Source organism: Drosophila albomicans, chromosome 3 (genome assembly GCF_009650485.2).
Source record: "Drosophila albomicans strain 15112-1751.03 chromosome 3, ASM965048v2, whole genome shotgun sequence".
NCBI classification, from domain to species: domain Eukaryota; kingdom Metazoa; phylum Arthropoda; class Insecta; order Diptera; family Drosophilidae; genus Drosophila; species Drosophila albomicans.
The window spans coordinates 16,290,843-16,314,056 of record NC_047629.2 but is presented as its reverse complement, the minus strand read 5'-3'; the positions used below and the strand labels follow the sequence as shown (position 1 = coordinate 16,314,056).

The 23,214-nt window shown below is 39.5% G+C and overlaps 1 protein-coding gene across 1 annotated transcript; it reads left to right on the top strand.

Annotated features, from left to right (window-relative positions):
* Window positions 1–105: 105 nt before the first annotated feature.
* Window positions 106–22,636, top strand: LOC117571066 (nuclear pore membrane glycoprotein 210). Its single transcript, XM_034253035.2, has 19 exons — window positions 106–327; window positions 413–1,487; window positions 1,553–2,929; window positions 2,989–3,739; window positions 3,807–4,124; window positions 5,093–5,224; window positions 5,346–5,545; window positions 5,745–6,008; window positions 7,052–7,177; window positions 7,419–7,524; window positions 11,495–11,616; window positions 11,762–11,860; window positions 11,940–12,173; window positions 12,259–12,405; window positions 16,156–16,308; window positions 19,256–19,391; window positions 20,356–20,406; window positions 22,064–22,141; window positions 22,212–22,636. Exons 1-19 carry the CDS (start codon window positions 146–148, stop codon window positions 22,322–22,324), a joined length of 5,664 nt encoding a protein of 1,887 aa, XP_034108926.1. The 5' UTR covers window positions 106–145; the 3' UTR covers window positions 22,325–22,636.
* The last annotated feature ends 578 nt before the right edge of the window (window positions 22,637–23,214 follow it).

Below are 23,214 nucleotides of genomic sequence, written 5' to 3'. Positions count from 1 at the left end.
GATGTTTACCGGAACTGTTAATGCATATTTAAAAATAATCGACTAAAAAATTCTGTGACGATGACATGGGTGCGAATAATCAAGACATCGATGTATCGATATTAAATCAACTTCAGCATAAGTTCAACATTGAAATTCGCGATAGATGCATGCACGCTTAGCACATGTCACAATGAAACGCGAATTTTGTTTGTTTTTGCTTATTTTGGTGTTTAATAATGTCGTTGAATCGGCAAAACTCAACCATCCGCGTGTTTTACTACCCATATTCCAAGACAAATCCATCAACTTCACGCTGGAAGTGGTCGAACCCAATTGCTACAAATGGTTCGTTTTGCCGGCTGTTCCCGCCCAGTGGCGTCTTTATAACCTTAAATTGAAAGTGGTTTGTTAATAAAATTGTGTTTTTTAGGACCTCATCACGTCAAGATCTAATCACCGTAACGCCCATTTACAAGGGATTCAGCGAATGCGCAAGCCAAGCTGTGGTCACAGTCCAGACTCGTGAAAAGCGCCGCAACACGGCAATTGTCTTTGCCGAGGAAGTAGCCACTGGAGCCACACTGCGTTGTGATGTGATTGTGGATACGATTGCTCGGTTAAATGTGCGCACGGCCACACGCCAACTGTACCTGGAAGAGGCGCCGGCTACGTTTGAGCTACATGCCTTCGACTCGCAGGGCAATGAATTCTTTACGCTGGAAGGCATTGAGTTTAATTGGGAGATTTCCGCATCCAGCAGCAACATGCCAGCTGCATTGCATTTTCTCACCTTCTCGGACAGTCCTTTTCATGTGGTGCCGCCGGCACTGGAAAAATTCGAAGCAGCTGGCATAAAAGGTTATATGATACTGTTGGAGGGAATTAACACGGGCACTTCGAAGGTGGCCATCAGTATGCCACAGCCGGAGTACAGCCATGTGCCTGCTATTGAGGTGTACATCAGTGTGCTGGCCAACATCATTATCGAGCCATCGGAGGTCACTGTTTTGGCTGGCGACACCATCAAATTTCGCATTCTACAGCTGAAAATGGACAGGCTATATGAGATAACATCGAATATGCAGTATTATCTGGAAGTGGAGGATACAGATGTGGCTTACTTAAAGGGCAACAGTGCCACAGGATCGCGTTTGGGACGCACACAAGTATTTCTAAGGGACCGCAATATGCCGCACAACAGCGACAATGGATTGGACAAACCGAAGGGACCAAGTGCCCTGCTCACTGTCGCGGAACCCCTCAAATTGGGCATCAGTTTGCTGCCTCACAATAACTGGGTGACTGTGCAGGGCGAGCGACATGAGGTGGCATTTGATTTGTATGCCAGCGATGGCCAAAAGATTACGCTTGGCACTCGGTATGCCATTGGCTCGGAGCTGAACGACGCCTTGTTCATAATACACAAGAAGACGAATAATGGCAGTCGACTGTATGGCGAAGCAATCCGTGAGGGCGTCACACAAGTCTATGGCCACTACAAGGATGTAAGTGACTAGAGTATGAAAACTTTTAGAGCTCGTTTATATAATAATGTTCTATGTATTTGCAGCTGTCCGTACAAGCAGAGATGCAAATATTTGAATCGTTGCGACTACAACCGGCTAAAGTTATTCTACCCTTCGATCCGAATACCATAAAATCTCAAAAGTTTCAATTCAATGCTGCAGGCGGTGATGGCAACTATGTGTGGTTTTCTGGTAATCCACAAATCCTGCAAATCGATGGTCAGGGCTTGGCTACGACAGAGATACGTGATGTCCGTTTGCCTGGCAGCTCGCAGGAGTTCTTTGACTCTGGTATTGATCTTGCGGCTCATACAACGGTGCGCGTGGCATTGGCCAAAAACCAGAAGATTTCCCGGCAGGCACAAATTTACTTTTTGCCACCGCAACGTCTGCAGATCAAACAGTATAACTTTGAGACGGCTTTGAGGGATTATGTGCATCTTCATGTCGCTGTCTATGCTCATGTCAATGGCACATATGTGCCCTACTCCAAATGCGATAATCTGCACTTCCAACTGGACTTCACGCATTCCATACTGCAGCTGGAGAATGGCGCAGCGGATCCAAACGAAGCATTGGCCCCAGAGGCCTGTCATGTTCTCAGACTGCGAAGCACAGCCGTGGGCAGCACCTCGCTGCGAATCTCATATACCTTTCAGGAGAAGGTTTTGCAGGATTCGGTCGATTTGCATGTCTTTGAGCCGCTAACTGTACTAAATCCTTTGGAGAATGAGGTTGTGCTGCCCATCGGCGCATCGCGCAATGTTATCTACACGCATGGACCGCAACGCATCTTCACGCTGGAAGCTGAACTTACCAAGGCAACGCAGTTCAATGCGAAAGTGGCGCAAGTATCGGAAATTGTATTTGATACCCAGAATTCGATCACGGCATTCACTGTGCTGTGCGTGGGACTGGGCGAGACTGATTTCACTTACCAGGTGCACAATACTTTGAACACACCCAACTTTGCTGCCTACAATGCGCATGTGACGACTAAAGTCCACTGTGTGCGTCCACGTTTCCTTAAGCTGTATGCTCGCCAGCAGCTGCGCCAATCGTGCCCAATTGAGATGCGTTCATCGCTTCTGTACCTGAAGGATGAGGAGAACAAGTTTGAGGTGGAGATTGAGGTGCAGGATGTTAAGAATCGCAAGCTGATGAACATTAGTTCGCTTTACATCGATTGGGAGTTTGCTGCTGGCGACGAACGCTATCACACCGACAGCATTCCCCATCAACAACAGGCCGAGGTTGAACATTATCAGGGCCTCAGGCTGCCAACTCGTGATGTGCTGGTGTTGACACTCGGCGAAGTGGCGCCCAATTTCCGCATCAAGGGCACCGTTGACCGCTATGACGACAAACTGCTGGCCAAGTTGGGCATCACTCAGGAACGTCCTCCGTTTGGTGTAAAGAACGTGAGTAGTCAATTTATAAATGTCTCAGTCAACAATTAACATTTACATTGAATATGCAGCAAAAGACCGGCGAAGTTACCAAACCGGACATTGAGAATGAGTTGCGTTTCCACACGGTGAACAGTACATTGCTGTCCCAGGATCATGTCAGCATTTTCTTGGCTCCCTCGCACAGCGAACGCTTGCCCATAGCCCAGGGCAGTGGATTCTTCCAGCTGGAGCTCTCCGAACAAGGCATTGTGCAGGTCAGCCACGACGAGAAGCATCAGCAATTGGTGCTGACGCCACTGCGTTTTGGTCATGTGCGCTTGGAACTTATCGATCGTTGTCTGATGAATGATCCCGCCTATTTATCCATATCTGTGGTTGGCATTGGTGACATCAGAGTTGAGTCCTTGGATCGCGTTGAACGTACCAACTCTATTGAGGCTATTGTGCGACTCTACGATACCAATGACAACCTGCTGCACATTGATTCCAATATGCTGAGCGTCTATCAGCTAACTGAGCTTGTCTACGATCCAACCATACTGAGCATCAAGCTTGATGAGCAACACAATTTGGGCATTGGCAGAATACGTTACACCATTACAGGCAATAATATTGGCGAGACTAAGATAGTCTTCCAGACCGGCAAGGGTGATCTGCTGGTGACCAGTGAGCCGCTCAACATTCAGGTCTTCGCACCATTGCGCTTGTATCCGCGTAACTCAACGCTTGTTGTGGGCTCGAGCATACAGATTTACTATCACGGCGGACCGCAGCCAAACACCAACATTGTGTATAGCGTGCAGAAGCAGCAAGTGGCCAGTAAGTTTGATATCCGCCCACGATATTAATGCAGTGTACCTAATCCTATTTCGCATATTCCCCACAGCCATGAGCTCTGCCATTGTTACAGCACACAAGCTGGGCGTAACGAAAATAACCGGCAGATGTTTGCTTAAGAACCCAATTAGCGGAAAGGATGATGTGGTCTCGGAGGATTCGGTGGAAATTCGTGTCGTCGCCCTCACAGCAATGCAAATCCGAACGCCCCTTGTGCGTATACGCAGCGGAGCTGTTATGCCTGCCACGCTTTGGGGCCAGCCCGACTTGTCGCCCATGGTGCTGGGCACGTTGGAGAATATGCGGACCACATGGACGGTCAATCAGCCGGATGTTGTCGAGATCTTTAATGTATTTTCCGCTGCAGGTGAGTCGATTGAGTGAGTTGCACTGTTAATGTACGTGTGCAAAGATACCGCATTGTTGCGCAGAGAATTCAGCTCAATGCCCACCAAATGCACGCATAGCAATTGTTTTACGATGAGCTTGCATGGTTGAGTCTCAGTGCAGGAACAGATACGGAACAAACAAGCATATATCTATTATATTATTTATGAATTCGTTTATTATACTATTGGGACCAATAGTTTATTTAACAATCAAATGTATGTGTAAGAAGATGATGCTCTGCTTTAATATCTTTAGCTTGATTTTAGAGTAAAAGGTTGTGGTTTTCAACATATTTTTTACATAATACTTATAAAAATATTATTATTATTGTTTCTGTGAATGATATACTTTTTTATACAAGCAAGTTATAGATTAAACATAAGTTTGTATACATAAAATTCTAATTCACATATCAGATTCGATTCTTAATGTAATGTAGAGGCAAAATATACAAAATAATCTTCAATTTATTATATATAAATTTATGAATTGTAAGCATAAAGATGTTGCTGCATTTTTACAATTCAATTTCAATATGTCTTATATTTTTACATTTGAATTATCTTAAAGTTTAGTTAGATTTCATATTATAATTATTACATTATTTAGTTATTCTGTTTACACTTAATTTGCAGAATTTTATTGATATTCAAAAAGTTTTTTTCGTTACATTTGAATCAACATAAAGTATAGTTAAAATAAACTTTTAAGTTAAAATTAAGATATTCACATTGCATGTTTGTAAGCTCAGCTTATTATGTTTAAACAAAATTATATTCAATATCAAGATGTCCAATTCCATTACATTTGAATCAACTCAAGGTATAGTTGAAATAAACTTTAAATTACTATTAAGACATTCAAGTTACGTATTTGTAAGCGCAACATATTGTGTTTATCAAACTATTAAGCTATATACTAACTATTTATTTGTATCTCCCGCAGGTATCGAATACCAGAGCAGCGATTTAATTTCTGTACGTATACGCGCTCTCAATCCTGGCAAGGTCACAATCACCGCCTCCGTGCAGCTGGCAGATGGCGTAAAGCTGCCGCCGACCAGCGTGGAGCTAATTGGTAAGTGAAAAGTGGTCGTATAGAGATAGAAAGTTATGCCCACTGTATACGGTGGGGATGGATGGCTATGTAGGTTGGAATTTCAGTAGTGACTGACCGCAAATTGAAATTGTTATCACAGTTTTCAAAACACTGGAACTGCTCGCACCAAAGCCGATAACAATGGACTGGATTTTGGCAGCGCCGCGAAGTACGCTTCAGTTAAAATGTAATATGGATGATGCTGTCTATAAATTGGATGGTCAGAGCAGCGGCATTGTCAGTGTGTCGCCAGATGGTGTTGTCAATACAAAGGATACCCTCGGCCGTGATCTGATAATTGTAAGTGTGTGTGTGTTGTGTGTGCATATTGTTCGTGTGCAAGTGTGAGCGAGGGAGTGAGTGTTTGTTTTGGATTTGTGGTGAAAAGCAGCTTATCTCCTCCACCTCTTGCCTGCCTCGAACTACTTATTGAAGCACTGCATTTGATTTGATTTGATTTGACTTTTTTTTTTTTTGGGTCTCTTATCCATCCATCCAGGCGAAAACTGTAGACCAGACGCTACCCATTGGCATCGAAGTGAAGAATGTACAATACATTTTGGTGACTTTGCAGCCGGACATTAAATTGAAACAGCTGGAGCATAAAATACCACGCGGCATGAATTTCGTATTTAAAGTTTCGCTGCATGACAATCTCGGCAACGAGTTCTCCCACAACATTGAGGATGTGAATGGACTGCGCTACGATTTGGCCACCAAGGATGTGGTTGATGCACAGATTGGCAATAATCTGACAATTGCGGTGAGTGCCCATTTTGTGAACGGGATTGAAGTCTCAAGTCGAACTCAAAGTCGCATTGCTGTCCCGGTTACAATTTTTGCTACAATTTTTATGCTCCACTCAACGTCATCGTTGAGAACTTGAAAACTTTTTGCCTGTCATATTTAGTTGAAGTAACAAAGTGTTCTTTGCCGTCGTGCAGTCTTTATATAGTCCTCTAGTCCAGCTCTCATGCTCGTTTATATGTAAATGTGAACTTTAAACTTTCAGCAAGTTATTTCAATTTTAGTTTTGCGCGCCTGCTAACAACAAAACCGCTGCATTTTAATGCACTCGTAAAGAGTTCTGCTTTCCCACCTGAGCACAGCTTTCGCTCACTTCTCTTTGCCAAATAGAAAATAAAAAACAGAAGAAATGAAACAAAAACTAACAAAAAAAAAAGAAAAAAGAAAACAAAAAATCTCAGCGTCCGGCCGCATGGCACGTCGTTCGGCTTGGCCACAACTATTTTCGTTTTATAATACCCTGTACTCATTGTGGGAATTATAAAGAAAAGGTAGATATAGCATAGGCTTGAAATTCTTAACCAAAAAGTCGAAATTTAATTGAAAAGTAAGAATAGAATAATCATTTTTGGTTAGTTTAAATTTCAATTTGTCAGAAGTATTTGTGCTACAAGCAACTGCAAGTCGATCACACTCGCCTGTGACACTTTGTCTTTTTGGAGTTTTTCTTTTTTATTTTTACTGAGCTGTGGCACGTTGATGTCACCACATAAAAATGCAACGATGCGTTGTCGCACATGCTGCAAGCGTTGGCTCTTAAAAATTTGCGGCTGTCGAGTGACCGCAGACCACAAACACAGAACTCTTGAAGTTGCAACTGCTGCATGCTGCATGCGGCATGCAGCAACTGCAAGCATGGCCAAAAACACATGCATTAAATTCAAATGCAACGACTAAAACCCAAAAACTAAAAACTCTAAACTAGAATAGAAAATGTGTTTTTTTTTTCGTGTGTGTTGAGAGGAGGGAAACTCAAATGGATTTTCATTTCGCACACAGTTGAGTTTGCCACGCGAGACGAGCAACATGATTGCCATCAGCTTAAAGGATACAACTGGAATGAAGCATGCCGAGGATTACATCAAACTGTCTGTATCCGACTCTCAGTTCATTTATCCCACCAAGGTGAGTTTACCACTCGAATAACTGCTGTCAGTTCTTGAGTTATAATTAATTTTATTTTATATTTTGATATGTTTAAATTGTACTCAACTTTAAATGTGAAATTACTTTAATCAAATTTCTTTTGGTTTTCCCCCTCTTTTCGCATGTGTCGACCAAATAAATGTTTACACATTTGTGGCAACACCAATCTGGGCAATAAACCGAAACCAAACTCAAACCCAAACCCAAACCCAACCCACAGACAATTTTGTCAGTAGGTGACATCATTTGCTTCGATTCACCGCTAACTTTGTCATCGATTTGGAGCAGCTCCAATGAGCAGTTGGTAACGATTAACCAGCACACAGGTGAGTGAAATAGTTTGGCTAAATTTCGGTTCGATTTTCCATCGATTGATTGATTCGAAGTTGTAATCAATTAGTTATATTGCATAAAGTTTTCATGTTTTATTCTAGTTCATTTATTTCTAATTTTCTCTTAGTTAGTTATTGGTTTAATTGTTTTGTTTGTATCTTTTATTGATCAATTGTTAACAATTTTACTATAATTGGCAAATCTTGCGATAATTCAATGACCAAACACTTGTCAGCTCTGCATTTGAATGCTAATTTATGCGCTGCAATTCACAAATTCACAGACAGTTATTTTGTTTGATATCTGCCGTTCTGTTTGCTCCCACTTTAATTACACACACACACACACACACACATATAACCATGGAGTGTGTGCAGAAGTACAAATCCTGTAAATTGGCCTATATTTCACATACGATTTATTGATAACCCAATTAGGCTTATTTTTGGCTGCTTTGTAAACAAGCCAAAACAATGACAACAACAGCTAATAAATAGTTGCCAAAATACAACAATTTGCTGCGTCATTTTTGCATTCATTAACTTTTCCAGAGTATTTCATTAGATTTGCATTCTGTAACAGCGCTCGAAACTCTTTTTTACGCTTCACGAATGTCAAGTGCTTCAAGTGGATCACACTCTGCACTCCCAGTATAGACTGGAAACAATGAATTTGTTGTACTTTTACAATGTGTCTTTTTTGTAGTAGAGTAGTCTAAAAGTTTAAGTTGATTTGATTGTAAAAGGCGTTGTTTTAAATAGGAACAGTAATATACTTTTATTTAGAACTAATTCTGAATTTCTGTAAAATAGTAATGTTATTAGAATAAAGTCTAATATAATACCTATTTTAAAGAAATTAGGAATTAGTTTCAAAACAAAATTATATTTACAACCACTTCAACTTAAACTTGTCGAATTTCAATGCAGTTCATATATAAATTTCTGCTCCCACCCTTAAATATATCACTTAATACGAATAGTCAGCTAGCTTTACAGGGTAGCTAGGAGTTGATCACGCTTTGTTCGCGTACGTTTTGTTTACCTTTTGTTGGGCTCAACAGGGAAATGGTTTGTTGAAGTGTGTGCGTGCCTTGAGCCTTCGAGTGTCGTGTAAAGTGTTGAGCACACAGTGTTTTTACGCTTCTTTTTCACTACAGTAGACATTGACTAAGTTCGACAGGGAATAAACACAGCACACACACACATACACACAGAGTTGAACTATCTTTTTATTTGGCTGTTGAGCAATTGCAAAATAAACTTGTAACGCAATTCACAGCACAACACAACGCAGCTAAGCGTAATACATTATTCATAAAGTGGCGCCACCCCGTCCTCCTCCCCTCTATACCCACCACAAGATCGAATCTTCAGTCAAACAAAAAATAAAACATAATAAAAAAGACGGCGAAGAGAAGAAAAACAATTTTTCACACTTTGCACGTCGCTGGCAAAAGGATAAAGCAAATACAGGCAGGACGCAAGCCATCGCGATTATGCAACTTTTGTGCTTGTATTTGTTGCCGTTAACTGCGTGTTGCGAGTGGCAGAAGTTGCTGCAACCAGGCATAAAGATAAAGTGCGAGTCGCATCAATATATTTGCCAAATATCAATACAAGTGATGCCAACAACAAAAAAAAAGGAAGCTTGTGTTTTTGGTACATGGATTTTCTTGCGACAGTCATTGATGATGAAAGTGAAAATGGATTGACAGAAAGAACGAGAGCATCAAGCTCTCTCTCTAAGCTGCTTGCATTGCTCTCTAGTATCCAAGTCTTAAGTACCATGGAAAATTGCAAAATGCCTTTGCCAACTTGAAATAGCATTTCAATTATGATGACTCTTTGCCGTCTGCCCATACACACACACATACACATACTCGTAGAGGTTGCTTAAAAGCCAGCACAAACTGAATTTTCAATTACCAAAACTATGAAAGTTTTGTGGTCATAAGGTGAGGCCATTTGTCATCAATGGAAAGACAACAACAACAACACACACACACATATACACACACGTAATGTAACAAGTCTCTCGGTCTTTTGTTCTGTCAGAACCTTCAATGCTTTCATGAAAATATCAATCTTAGATTACGTATCATCATTTACTTATCAAACTCGAGAATCCATGAGAATGGTCAAAACAGTTCCGTGCATTAGTCTTCGCACACACACAGACACATACATAACACTTGACTTATTGCTGCTCCCCATTTTAAAATGCCCTTTGTCTACAGAAAGTGTTGACAAGTCAGTGTGTGATTATTTATTATTCCCCAATTCATTATACCCTGCAAATGTATGCAAATGCTTAGCAAATGGTTGCAGCTGTTAGTCAAGTATATTTTAAATACAAGCTTAAAGTATTTAGAATTAAACGATTTAATTTAAGCTTTAGTTGAGTGTCTTGAAGTCGAGTACGCCCGCTTGGTACATTATTACGTGCTTTTCAATTGGCATTGTCTTCATTGTGTGACCAGCAATAAATCCCCAAGCAATTTATACAGCCAATATTCCTCGAAGCTGCAGATTAGTTTTACTTGCTGTTTCTTTTGCTTCTGCTCCGGCTGCTGCTGCTGCGAGTGCAAAAGAAAAGTGGAAAATCAAAGCTGTTTTGAGTCATGGCATCTCAGCAAAAGAAAATTCCCAAAACAATTAGTCTGATGTCGCCTGCAGTGCTTCAAAATTAATTTAACTACATGCACTAACCGAAACAATGAATAAGGCTTCATAAAACAAAAAAATACTGCTAAAACTCGAAAGGTCATCAAAGTCACGATAAGAAAGTGTCATGTTATATTAATTAAACATGACATGGCATTAATATCAAATGCTTTGCTTAACTTCTGACTTCAGTTTTCCATTTCCACCGTCTTGTCATCATTCTTACATCCTAAACTGACGCTTATCATTTATGCTACATTTGAGTAACCAAGCAGTTGACCCATTTTGAGAGTTCACTTTAAACAAGTCTCTCAGCGCAAGTATTTGAGCAGCATTTATGCTTCGCTGGGCGATGTTATTTACTATTCAATGCGGCGCACCATTTGCATTGACATGCCGGCATAGGAAGGAAGAAAGATGTAGATGGTGATGGAGATGGCGATGAAGAGGGAGTAACTCCAAATAGCTGGAGGAGCTGTGGGAGAGAGAGTGTTGTATTGGGGTACAGGTAAAAAATCATTGAAGCATATTTAATGCCATCAAATATTAATATCGTTGTTTGTTTGGCAACGTCGCGCAGAGTCGACGACATTGCTTGCATATTTTAGGCTTTCTCGTAGACATTTCGGGTAGCTTTCCTCTCATATTTCTGGAATTTCCGAATACTTGCCAGCAAGGCATAAAATTATTGCCCTTTTTGTTGGTGTGTGTGCGGTTGTATGTTATATATCAATGCCGGTGTGTGTGGGCAAGTCAATGTAAATCGTATTTATATATATTTTTAGTCTAAACGAAATTAACGTTGCGTTTCTTCGTTTAATAAACTTTTGTAAAGTCTTCGATTTGTGTGCACTTTATAAGTTCAACTGACTAGACAGCAAAAGGGCAGATGTCGAATCAGATCAAAGAAAAGTTACGTATTGATGTAGCAAAGTTTTCCAACCAAATGAGATGCGACATGAAAAACCTTTGAATGCTTTTTGATACCAGATTCTGTTGCTGCTGGTATGTTAAGTCTTCAATCTTAACATCATATTTCAATTGCATCTAAATCAAATATTTAAATTTATTCAACAAAATCAATAAATTGGTAAATTCGAAGTTAGAGTTTAAATTTTAATTTCATCGTTTTCATATTTCTAAATTTAGTATTTAATTCTTTATATTGACTGATTTTCTTTAAGCTCCGAAACTTATTAAACAGCCCTCGCAATTAATTTGGGGCGAGTAATTAAATTCTGCTTTGGCTGGAGTAATTGAGTTTTGATTTTAATGTTTAGTTCACTATTTATTTCAGGCATTGCACGGGTGCTAAATCATCAACGCAAGCTGGGCGAGAAGGTGGCGGTGACATGTGGCGATAAAATGCGGCGTGGCGGTTACCTCAAGTACGATCTGGAGTTGCGTGAATCGGATGCGGTAGGTTGCGCACATAGAGACAGAGAGAGGGAGAGAGCCACTTGTAACCCAAATTAAATGGGCAATAACTCATATTCTCCTCCGTCCCATTGCATATTCCACAATTGGCAACGACACCCCATTTATGCTATTTGTTTGTTTGCAGATTGTGTTTGCCAAATCCCTGGACATATTCAGCGGATCGGAGTATAAGGCGCAGTTGGTGTTGCGCAATCACATACAAGTGGACAAGTACAGCAATTTGGTGAGTGGTATTTTGTGCATACTGAAATGCAAACAGCAAACTACATACTCACACACACACACATGCGATATAATTGCAGATTGCACAGAACGCATCGAAATGCATAAATCAGCTGAATAAGGTCGCTGTGGAAGCGTTTAACTGTCGCCTGGTTGCCAAGGATGAAATCGGGCACAAGTTGCTCAAGCTGTATCAAGTGCAGCCCATATTTGATACAGCCAGCACGCAGTATGCTTGCAGTCTGCAGTTGAAGTCCACATTCACTGAACTGTTATCCACGCTGAAGACCAACAATGCCTTCTTGGAACTGGAGGTGAGCTTAAGGAGTTGTCAAAAAGACATATAAAATGTACAATTTATACTAATATCGTTTTTTTTTTGTTCCTCTTGTCCTTCAGGCCTCAATGCTAAATGGAGTATTAGATACCATGTCGTTGAAACTAGTGCCGGGCATTAAAGTGTCGGTGGAGTCGTTGCAAGTGCACGACTTGAAATCGCAGGAACTGCAAATAAGTGGCTTGGATAAGGCACTTCAAAAGCTGCAGGTGAGTTGGCAAATTTGTAATAGTAGCAAAAACTATTAGACTATCCTGTCTTCGCCAAAGATTGATGAGCATCGAAAGGGAGCTCGTATTTTTGTTGCTTCGTTTTCCTGTTTTTTATACCAGCTACCTATGGGGTAGAAGGGTGTTATAACTTTGTGTGAACAGGAAATGTATGAAGCATTGAGAAATGTAATATATATTCTTTATCAGAGCCAATAGCCGGGTTAATAGAGCTAAATCTCAGAGACTATAAGAGATAGAGATAGAGTCTCTTTTTGACGATATTTCATATTGTTGCACGCGCATAAAGTTTGCTTAGATTTTTAAGAGCTTGAAAAATATCGAAAAGTCTCACACAATAACTACTCAACTTTATAACTAGCGATCACACTAAAAAATATTAAGGTTTTTTTAATAGATAATGAATTTATAGAAAAAACTTGCAGCAGTCGACAACCTCAAAAGTTTGTATTATGTTCCCTATTGTATATTTTGTATGCTATACCCCATAGAGCTGTTGTTATAATTCAGTATTTATTTGTATCTTAATATGTTGAATGCATTGAAATGCAGTTATACAAAATATATAGTTTTCGGTTTCTTTTTTCAGTATATTTCAATCAATAATACTACTTTCGCATTTTACTTTTATTAAAAGTGGGAGGCGGGTATATCAAAGTCGAGCACACTCGACTGTATCTTTTTTACTTGTTTTTTCTTGTATTTTTGCCTGATCACGCTTCATGTGCTTCAAGGATATCCGTTTTTAAAGTCATCTTTTCAGCTGCACTTTAGACTTGTATCTATTTATTCGCCAGCCTTGAGAGACAATCATAAGATAGTAGTAGGAGTAGCGCCACAAGAAAAAAAAAACAGGCAACAGAAGGACTTCACATTTTATGTGGTAATAAAATACAGGAAATTGCTTTACAATGTACGCTCCTGTTTCAAGCCAGTGGCAGTAGCTGAAGCAGTTGCTGTAGCTGTAGCTGTAGCTGTAGCTGTAGCTGTAGCACTGTGGCTGCGGCAGTGCCACTGGCGGCTTCTGCCAAAGTACAATATTATGTACGACAAGTGTTGAGAGTGCGCGCTGTGTGCTCGAATCGACAGACTGAGAGTATTCCATGAATTCGAAAGTTCTTACTTATGGACTGTCTGTCTTTCGCCATCATCATCAGACCATCCATTCAGTGTTGGCCAGCCAGTCAGACAGCCATTGTTGCCTGCCGCCTGCTGCTGCTGCTGCTGTTGTTGTGCCGCAAGAATCGCCGCAAGTAGTTGTGGCTTCCACTTGCCACAGTAGCAGCTGCTGCTGCTTTTGCTGTTGTTGCTTTTGCTATTGCTGCTGCTGCCTTGCAATGTCAATGTTCACCCTCAAGACTCTCCTTGGGCTGTAAGATGTTAGTGCCCAGTGCTGCGCGTCTCAAAAATGCAAAATGACAGCATTTTGCTTGACTTCCGTTTCCGGCTAGCCTGGGGCATTATTTGCTTTTGCTTCGCTCCATCTCCATCTTCGACTTCGACGTCCGTCCGTCTGTTTGTCTTTGCATTTGACTATTTCAGTAAAATATTAGCTGCATTTCCAGCAACTCTAATTACAGTTAAGTGGCCATTTGAAATATGCCGCATAATTTGCATTAGCTGAAAATTTGCTGTTTGGCCAACAGCAGCCGCATTAAGTAATGCGGTCGACACTGAATGGCTCTTTGTTGACCAGAGTTGGTTTACATGACATTTGATCGCTTAATTTCACAATCGTTTCGATTACTTATTTCAAATTGTGTGACACGCCCACTTCCGCCCCGCAAATCGACAAAAATCAAATATCAATTTAACGCTGGAGTCGCTAATTTTGGTACAGACAATAATAGTTATAGTATTTATTATTCCTGACTTTGATCTTTGATTTGATTGAGATCGTATCAAAATTGTAGAAGTTATTTAAGAAATAAATTATGCCTACTGTAATCGAGTTTTAGCTGCTTTGGTATATTTTGATCTCTATGGTATATTTCAAAAGTAGTTATTCAATAATATACCAAATATAGACTTCGGAATATTTTAGTGGCATATTATTCGGTATATTTGCAGCATATTATTCGGTATATTTTAAGTATAATACTGCACTGTTTGGTTTTTATTTAAAAATGTGTAGCGGGTATCTCACAGTCGGGCACACTCGACAGTAGTTTTCTTCCTTGTTTTTGTCATGCCTAAGGCTAAATTTGTCGAAGCTATTAAAATTAAAAGTCATGCATTATTAAGGCATTAATATGTTGCTGTTTATTAACAATTAATCATTTAAAGTTACTGCAGCGACAACGGCGGCATCAACTCTCATCTGAGACCACAAAAAGGCAAATTATGCGGCTGTCAATTTCAGAGCGCACTTGGCAATTTTATTAAAATTCACAATAATTTCATACATACACAGAGCAACTGCTCTGCAACCGCATGCCAGATATCAAGTTATATATATGTATTGTATATATATGTATCTGTCTCTGTAATTTTAATGGCAACCTTTTTTTACTGGTTAAAAGCGCATTGGTCTGCATAATTTTCAATTAATAATTAAATATCCTTCGTGTATTATCGATGGACTAATAAGAATGCTTCGCGTTGTTGTTGTTGTTGTTGTTGCTGCTGCTGTCGTTGATATGGTTACACTTCCGTTTATTAACTTTGTGCATACAATTTAATATTTTTGTGTTGTTTAATATATATTATATACATACGTCGTAATGCAATGCTGAAATTCGCCTTTGAATACCCTCTTGATGTTGTTCATGTAAGCACTTCGATTTTGCTGTTTTACAGGGTATCTTACAGCTGCGTATGCCGAGCATTTGTCAGCATGTGTTCGGATGTGTCAGCAGTTGCTCTTTTGGTGCATCCGATCCAATAATAACTTATTTTTTGCAGTTATTCACATTAATTTTGCAAACAAAACTGCGAAAAAATGTAATGAAAAAAGGGCATGCTAGACTAGCAATTAAATTGGTTAGCAAATATGCTATGAAATGATATGAAATTAAAGCCTTTATGAGGTATCTAACAGTCACTCTTACTGCATAGGTAACATTGTTAATTGTTTTATTTTTTTGTTGTTGTTATTGGTTTGTGTAGTTTTGATCATTTCCCTTGGCATCGATTGCGCTGCACTTTATGGCAATTATTTATGAATATTGCTGCGGCAATTTGTGAAATGAAATTAAATTTAAATTCACACCGAAAAATAGCTAATCAATTTGGGTAAAATTTAACTTTCTAATCAAGAAATACCTCGAGTGTTTGTCGAATAAACAAGCAAGTCAGCAAGGAATGCATACGTATATAAATAAATAAAAAGATTTTATAAATTTGCAAAGAAATACAAATTTCTAACTGGCAGCTGTGACAATAAGAGAATTGTCAAATTGTTTGGTTCGCAGCAACATAACACGACACACTTTTATATCACATGTGTTGCATACATTTTAATTAAATGATTGTGCATCAGACACGTTGAGGATGTTTGCTGCATTCAATTGTAGGCTGCTTTGTGTTGCTGTTGCTGGTTTCGAGAAAATTGCAAATGTCGCAACAGTTGCGAGATTCCTGCAACATAAAACGTGCATAAAGAAAATCCCAAACTTTGAGAGAAAGAATAAACTCGTTTCATATTCGCCCAACATTATTATATGACTCTCTGTTTATTTGTAGATGCGTATTTAATTGATTTTGAATTTACGTTTTATTTACTTGCAGGTCAAACCATCCGATTCCAAGTATTTTTCCATCGATTTGGTTGAACAGGCTCATGGCCTAAGCAAATATCGTGTGCGTTTCCTCAGCGATTTACCACTCGATGAGCATTTCTCTGTGCTGATTCATTCACCGGAAACGAATCAAAGCCTAGAGGTGAGTAAACATGCCGCTTAAAGAATGCAATTAAATTCGTCTAACTTAATAACCGAAATTTGTCTCATCGTCAAGTGAATTTAGCAAACAAAATAGTCAAAAAAGCAAAGTTAAATTGATTTTAATTGCAATCACTTGCAAGATTGAGCTAAGCACACGAATATTTTGTCGGCTTTTGACTTTGCTAATTATCAGATTAAATATTTACAATTTATATACGGGAATATCAAGTATACGTACAAACATAAATTTACTTTATATTTCTAGGAATTTTTGGTGATTCTCTTTATCGATTGTTTGTTATGTTTGACTGCCACACGTTTTACTCGAATATTTTAGTAGAATTTTCGAGTGCAACATTTTGTGTACATTTTCGGTTGCGTTTTCAATTTCGCCAAATTTTGTTTATTTTCACTTTGCAGCTGCAACAGCAGGAGGAAGCAAACAAAAACACAACTGCAATAAGCGCAAATGTAAATACGCTTCCATTGGCATTTTTCATTGGTTACCTGATGCCATTAGATAGTGCAAACAGACTGATAGCCAACCAGAAGCCGAGCCGCGTATCAATTTGTTGCTAAAGTTTCAACACCCCAACGTGCCTTGTCTCTTGCCAAAGTCCGGCAATTTAACATCCAGTGCACGTTGCCACCAAACTTGCCATTGCAGTTGCAGTTGTTGGTTGCAAGTTGCCAGTTGCCAGTTGTTGTTGCCCCCTCCAGTTGTTGCAGTTGTTGCGTTTAAGGCAACCAAAAGGCCAGCAAGTAGACGAAAAATAAAAATTGCTCTCTGCACATATAAAGCCAACGGAATTGCATAAATAAGTTTCGTTTATGTAACCCGAAACTCTTCCCGTCTTCCATATCTCTTCTCTACCCCCCCTGAAAGCGAATGGTCAGCTGTCCGTTGCAGTGGCAACAGCAAAATGGCGTATAACTTGCCCCTTGCCGAACCAAACCGAGCCAGAGAGTTGTATACTCTTTACATGAGCCCAATCTCTGAGACCGCCCGCTCGCTTTCCCGCTTGCCAAATTGCATAAATTTCGGCAGCGGAGTGAGTGAAGTGAAGCTAAGGCGAAGAGGGGAATGTTGGTGGAGGGCTTCCTCCTCGCTCTTGGCTCCTGGCCTGGCCTGGGTTCATCTATAAACGCTATCTGGCATACAGCTGCACATAAACAAAGGCAAAGTCGTTAAGTATGTGCCCCGCTTCCCTTCACGCCTCTCCTCTGCTGACCACATGGCTATTGTTTCATCTGTGGTGTGTTCATCCAACGCTTGGGGACACACACATCATGTCAATAAATTCAGTTCCATAAGTCGATCGCTTGTTCGACGTCTCGCAACCTCAGAATGCTCATTTATTAGCCCAAAGCCCGCCAGCGGCAAGCCTCGACACGGGACAGTTACGTGTTTATGCTTCCTTGGCCAACTCACTGGTTGCCAGCGCTTAAATTGTAACTTAAGCGTGGCCAGGCCAATACAACAAACGACACGTGACATACTGCTCTATTTCACATGTTTAATTGCGATATTCCAAAGAATGTTGCCAAAGAATAAGCGAGCGAATCTGGCTCTACAATTGAAATCAATCTTCCTCTCGTTATTCCAAATGTAGCTTTGGTATACATATTTGTTATAAACGATTAAGTTGTAGCTGTGGTATATTTATCATAAGTATGTTTTCGGTATTTTAATTTATATATTATTATAACAATAATATAGCTTTTGAATTGATTTGCTTTCAACTGTCAAGCCCACTCGATTGTAGCTCTCTTATTTGTTTTAAAATATTTATTATGTATTTCATTAATTAATATACAAGTCAAATAATTTCACTATCTTGAATCAATTGAATACATTTATTCAAAATATTCAACATAGTCTAGTTCAAATTGCGACCGAAAGAAGTTAAACTCATTTCAAATTAATGACATTCTTTGATACATGTTGGTATATTTTCAGTATTGATTTATATACAAGTCAATTAATTTCCCTATCTTGCGATGAAATTTGAATTGAATACATTTGTTCAGGTCTCAAATTGAGTGCAGAAATTGAAGTTTAAAATGATTTAACATTAATATTCTTAATTGCAAGCTTTTGTTTCTATGAAATAGAGTATTAAACTCGTTTGTTCTGCAGATCCCTTTATTATAATCATTTAGAGCCAAAGGCAAAAGCAGCCAGCGCTAGTAAATGTACGCTAGGTTATAAAATAATTTATAGTCTATGCCTTTAATAAACAAATACATAATCATTTAATAATCTAATTCAAGTTAGAAAGCGCCAAAAATTCGCAGTTGTCATCTATGTCTTTCCTCGAAAATTATTCATCATAAATTTCGCTGCGAAGCTTTGTGCAACTGCAATTGGGGAAATCCTTTTTAGAAACTACACAAATGTTTTTAAACAATAAACATTGAGTTAATAATTTACTTTTAGTTTCGTTGTAACTACAATTAAATCGTTGCTGGCCTTGAGTCTTCGTCGAGAATGCAAACTTTGTTCGAAGAAAATGTCGGCAAATTGTAAGCGAATACTCGCACTCGAACTGTGAATGTCAATTGCATGGCTAGTTGCCATCGCAGTTGCAGTTGCCATCGCAGCTGCCGTTGCAGTTGGTCAAAATGGCCAAAAAGTTTTAGCAATTTCGTATAATTGATTTCTGTGCGTTTTGTTGCGTTTATTTGGCTTTGGCATTGGCCAAATTCACTTCCGAGCTCTCTTCTGCAGATTTTTATTTATTCATTTTATGTGCACAGTCCCAGCAGAAATGCAAACATAGCGAAAGAGAGATAGTGAGAGTGAAAGTAGAGACTCCAAGGACGCCTCTTATTTCATTTGAGGCAAGCGTCAAACTCAAGTCGACAAATCTAGTAAAGTTTTTAAGCTTCTTCATTTTCTCTGTTTAACACTTAACCCTTACGCTGGTCCATTGTCATTGCAGGTTCCCATCGTTGGCGACACAACGACGCTGCAAAAGTGCTCGACAAAATCAACTGGAGGACCTTTGCTGCAATTGCTGATCGAGAATCTAAACTTTATCGTGACTATGATGATAATTGTTGTCGCATCGATATGGGGTGAGTAAAATATACTAGTAAATATAATATTAATGCGATTCAATTGGCGCATAAATCATGCAAAAGGGCAAACAAAAAGGCCCAAAATGTTGTTAGTGCCAAAGGCAATAAATCATAAGTGCTTGTTGTTGTTGTTGTTGTTGTCGACGTTGTCGTTTGCTGTTTGCAGTTAATCGCAAATTCCATGAATTTTTAATCATGGCAAACGCGAAAGGCGAGCAGCTTCACCTTAGCGGCGTCCTTAGTGTTATCCTTTGACGCAGACCTTTTTAGTGACGCTTCATGCGACCTGCGCTTTAGGACAACGCTTCGTTAAACTTTGCCATTTTCTTGCATTTTTACACGCAGTCAGAGTCAGATACTGAGTCAGAGTCAGAGTCGAGGCTATCCGAGTTGTCCTCTCTGCCATCGCATAGTTGGTGGCAAAAACTTTTCTGTTTTCGTTTTTGGTTTTTTTTTTTCGGAAGCGCTTTGCAAACTCTCGCTGCTCTGTGTGTGTGTGTGTTTGCCATTTTTCAATGTTGTTCTTCTCGGTTCGGTTTTGGGATGTTCGGTTGTTTGGCTGTGTTCGGTTGTTATCGGTTCCAAAAACACTTTACACCCAATAAAAAAGAAAAAAAAAAGGTGTAGCTAAGGTAAACTTAACTAGAGGGTTTACCTTGTTCGCCTGCCAACCGCAAACTGATAAGAACTTTGTCTGTTTTCTGTATTCTGTGCTCTGTTTGTTGTGCTACGTGCAACATATACACCCACACACATTCACTGACCCTGCTGACACGCTGCGTAGACATAAACAACAACACAAACAACTTGAATGTTGCAAGTGCAACTTGATTAATTGCAACAACTGTTGGCCATGTATGCAAGTATGTGTGTGTTTGCAATTGCCTGCAGTATATATTTTTTTTATTTCTATATATATGTGGTTGATTTTATTCTTTTTTTTTTGCTCTCTCTCTTGCAGTATATGTATCCTTCTTCCAGTCACAGGGAGTCGTGCAAGTCAACTCCGAGGGTAAGTTTAATTAATAATTTTGAGTGCACAGCAAGAGCAGCAGCAGCAGCAGCAACGCCTGAGGCAACAGCAGCAGTATCAGCAGAGAGAGGGGGAAGGAGACCATCTTCTTCTACGCACAACTTTTGCTACACTTCTCTCTATTAGTTTTAAGTTTTTAGTCATTTCGTGCATGAATACCAAAAACTTTTTCGGAGCGATAACAGGCCGCAGTCTTTGCACTATCATCATCAGTTCGAGGCAGCGCGCTACCAAAATTTCTTATTTATGACTTAAACTTTGATTTTCTCCCTCTTCACTTCTGCGTCGCTTGCCTCGTTGCTTGCAGTATTTTGCTTTCTTTTAGCCACCACAGTGGGGTCGACATTTGGCTTTAGTTTTTAGCTTTGGGGATGCCAACGAGCGTGATATGACTGCCAAAAATAAAAAAATAATATAACTGACCAATTGGCACGATGCTCAACGCCGCTATAAATATCCTTTTGCCTGCATGCTAATCAGAGAGAGAGAGAGAGAGAGAGAAAGAGAGATAGAGTAAAACAAGAAAGCTACAGTCGAGTGTGCTGGACTGTGAGATACCCGCTACGCATTTTTAATAAAAGCAAAACTGTGTGGTAAAATATACCAAATAATTATACAACATAAATACTGAAATATACCAAAGGCTATATTTGGTATGTTGATATAGTATTACATTCAAAATATACCAAATATAAATAAGATTGTCAGCCTAAGCAGCAAAGATTCGATTGCAGTAGGCGTAATTTGTCACAGAAAAGTATTTCTATAGTTTTTACAATGTTTATCCGATTGCACAAAGTTATAACAACCTTCTATCTTATGGGTAGCGGGTATAACAAGGAGGACAAGCCTGAATTGCAAATCAATTTGATTTGATTTGAAATGCAATCAGAGTCAACACACTTGCCAGCACATAAATATACTCAATTCAAGGACATCGCTAGCCATTTGTGTGGCACAAATCGAAACGTTAAAAAAAACCTTGACACTACTTTAAATTTAGCAACAATTTCTTAAGTTTTTGTGCAATGCTGTTGTTGAAGTGCTGACCGATAAGCGCACGTGTCTCTGTCTCCGACGTATTTAGCATTTTATCAGCATTGGGCCACAACTTGGCAACAGTCAAATTACCTTAATTACAAAATTAGTCTAATTACTTAAGATTTGTGAGCCTCCACTTTTCTGCCCACTTCTAATGAGTTCTCTCTCTCTCTCTCGCTCTCTCTGTCTGTCTTTCTCCCTCTCTCTTGGCGAGGTCAGCAAGTTTGCTCGCCCATCCGCACGTAATTTTTACACTAATTTTAATAGCTAAATTATTTGCTGTGCTGTGTGTGTGTTGGCCAAAAATGTTGCCTGTGTTTTTGTTTAGCCCACTCATTTTTCATGCCCGACGAGCGCTTTAGTTACTAATTACTTACAACACGGTTTTCGCCGCCGATGAGGAGGAGTAGGAGGAGAGGCTCGACAGGTACACGCCTTCTTTTTGGCGGAAGTGTCCGAATTGTATTTAAAGGTAGAAATAATTGGCGAGTGCTTTAAGCGAAAGTTTGTGCAGAAAATGGGCAAAATGGGAAAATCCAATATATATTTCGGTATTAATAAACAATTTCATTTCTTTTTCTTTTCGTTTTGATAGCTTTCCAGACAAGCGCGTCTCGCAAAATTTCCCCAAATTCCTCGGCGTTTAATGCGTCGCCCAACAAATCATTCGGAGGTAAGTCGCAGCAATCATCGATTGTTATTTATTACGCCTGCTTAATGTGCCTTAAATCGTCTCGTTGCAGATATGTCGAGTCGTTCGCTAAGCCGGTCGCCCCGTTTGAACGAGGGCGAAGAGTATTTTGTCTACGGTAATCCACAGATGAGTTCGCCCAACAGAACTCGTCGCTTCAACTAGTTTACCATGTTGCAGAGAGGCTGCTGCAGGAACTGATTTCAATTTAGGCAGCTAGTAAGGTAGTTTTTAAGAAGTCATAGATGAGAACTCAGGTAATGACGTCATATCGATAATTATGTGTTTTGGTTTCTATGTAAATACTATAAACTATAATTAACTGTAAGATATGTTAGATAAGCTCAAAAAGATTATGATTATATAGGGAACCTAACTCATTTCTATAATATTTATTAAATACTTAACTTTTGTAAATCTTTTGTTAAATATTAGCACACTGTTTTTGTAATAATAATGAGGAATAAATAAAGAGGTAAAAAATGTATTCTCAGCTCTTTTGTTTCCGAGGGGTGTCCACACCAACCACGTTTCGCCACGATTTCCGCTGCATCGTTGGCTGCAGCGCACGTGCAAAGCCACTTCAATTACTCTGGCTTCAGGATTTGCTTTTGCCTTTGCTTCGACTGTGTCTGCCAATGTGTTAAGTGCAATCTGAGTCAAGTTGCGTCGAGTCAAGTACTCAATTTTTAAGCGCTTTTTAGCTGCACAGCTCTTGCTGCAGGGAGCAGAGAGCTGAGAGCTGCAACTGCAGTTTCAGCTGGAATGTATGCTACGATTTTTGTTATATGCATTTCTAATTAGAAAAGCATCAAGTCAAGTATGCCATTAATTTTACATTTGCGCATTTGAAGTGCGCCACGCCCACGAGCTCTTCAGCAAAAAAAAAAAAAAATGGGCAAGTACTTTTGCACTGTAGCAGCTGCAACGCTTGTAAAAAAGTTATTTTTTATTCGCGAGACAGTGAGAGTGTGTGGGTGAGTATTTATTCACGATTTTTCTGGCCCATTCTCTGCGATTTGATTCATGGACTATATGCATATATATTTTTTTGC

Excerpts from the sequence above, each read along its gene's own strand:
- LOC117571066 (XM_034253035.2), top strand. The coding sequence starts at position 146 with ATGCATGCACGCTTAGCACATGTCACAATGAAACGCGAATTTTGTTTG. Across the intron at positions 4,125-5,092 it reads TAATGTATTTTCCGCTGCAG|GTATCGAATACCAGAGCAGC; the intron begins GTGAGTCGATTG and ends TATCTCCCGCAG. Across the intron at positions 6,009-7,051 it reads GCAATAATCTGACAATTGCG|TTGAGTTTGCCACGCGAGAC; the intron begins GTGAGTGCCCAT and ends TTTCGCACACAG.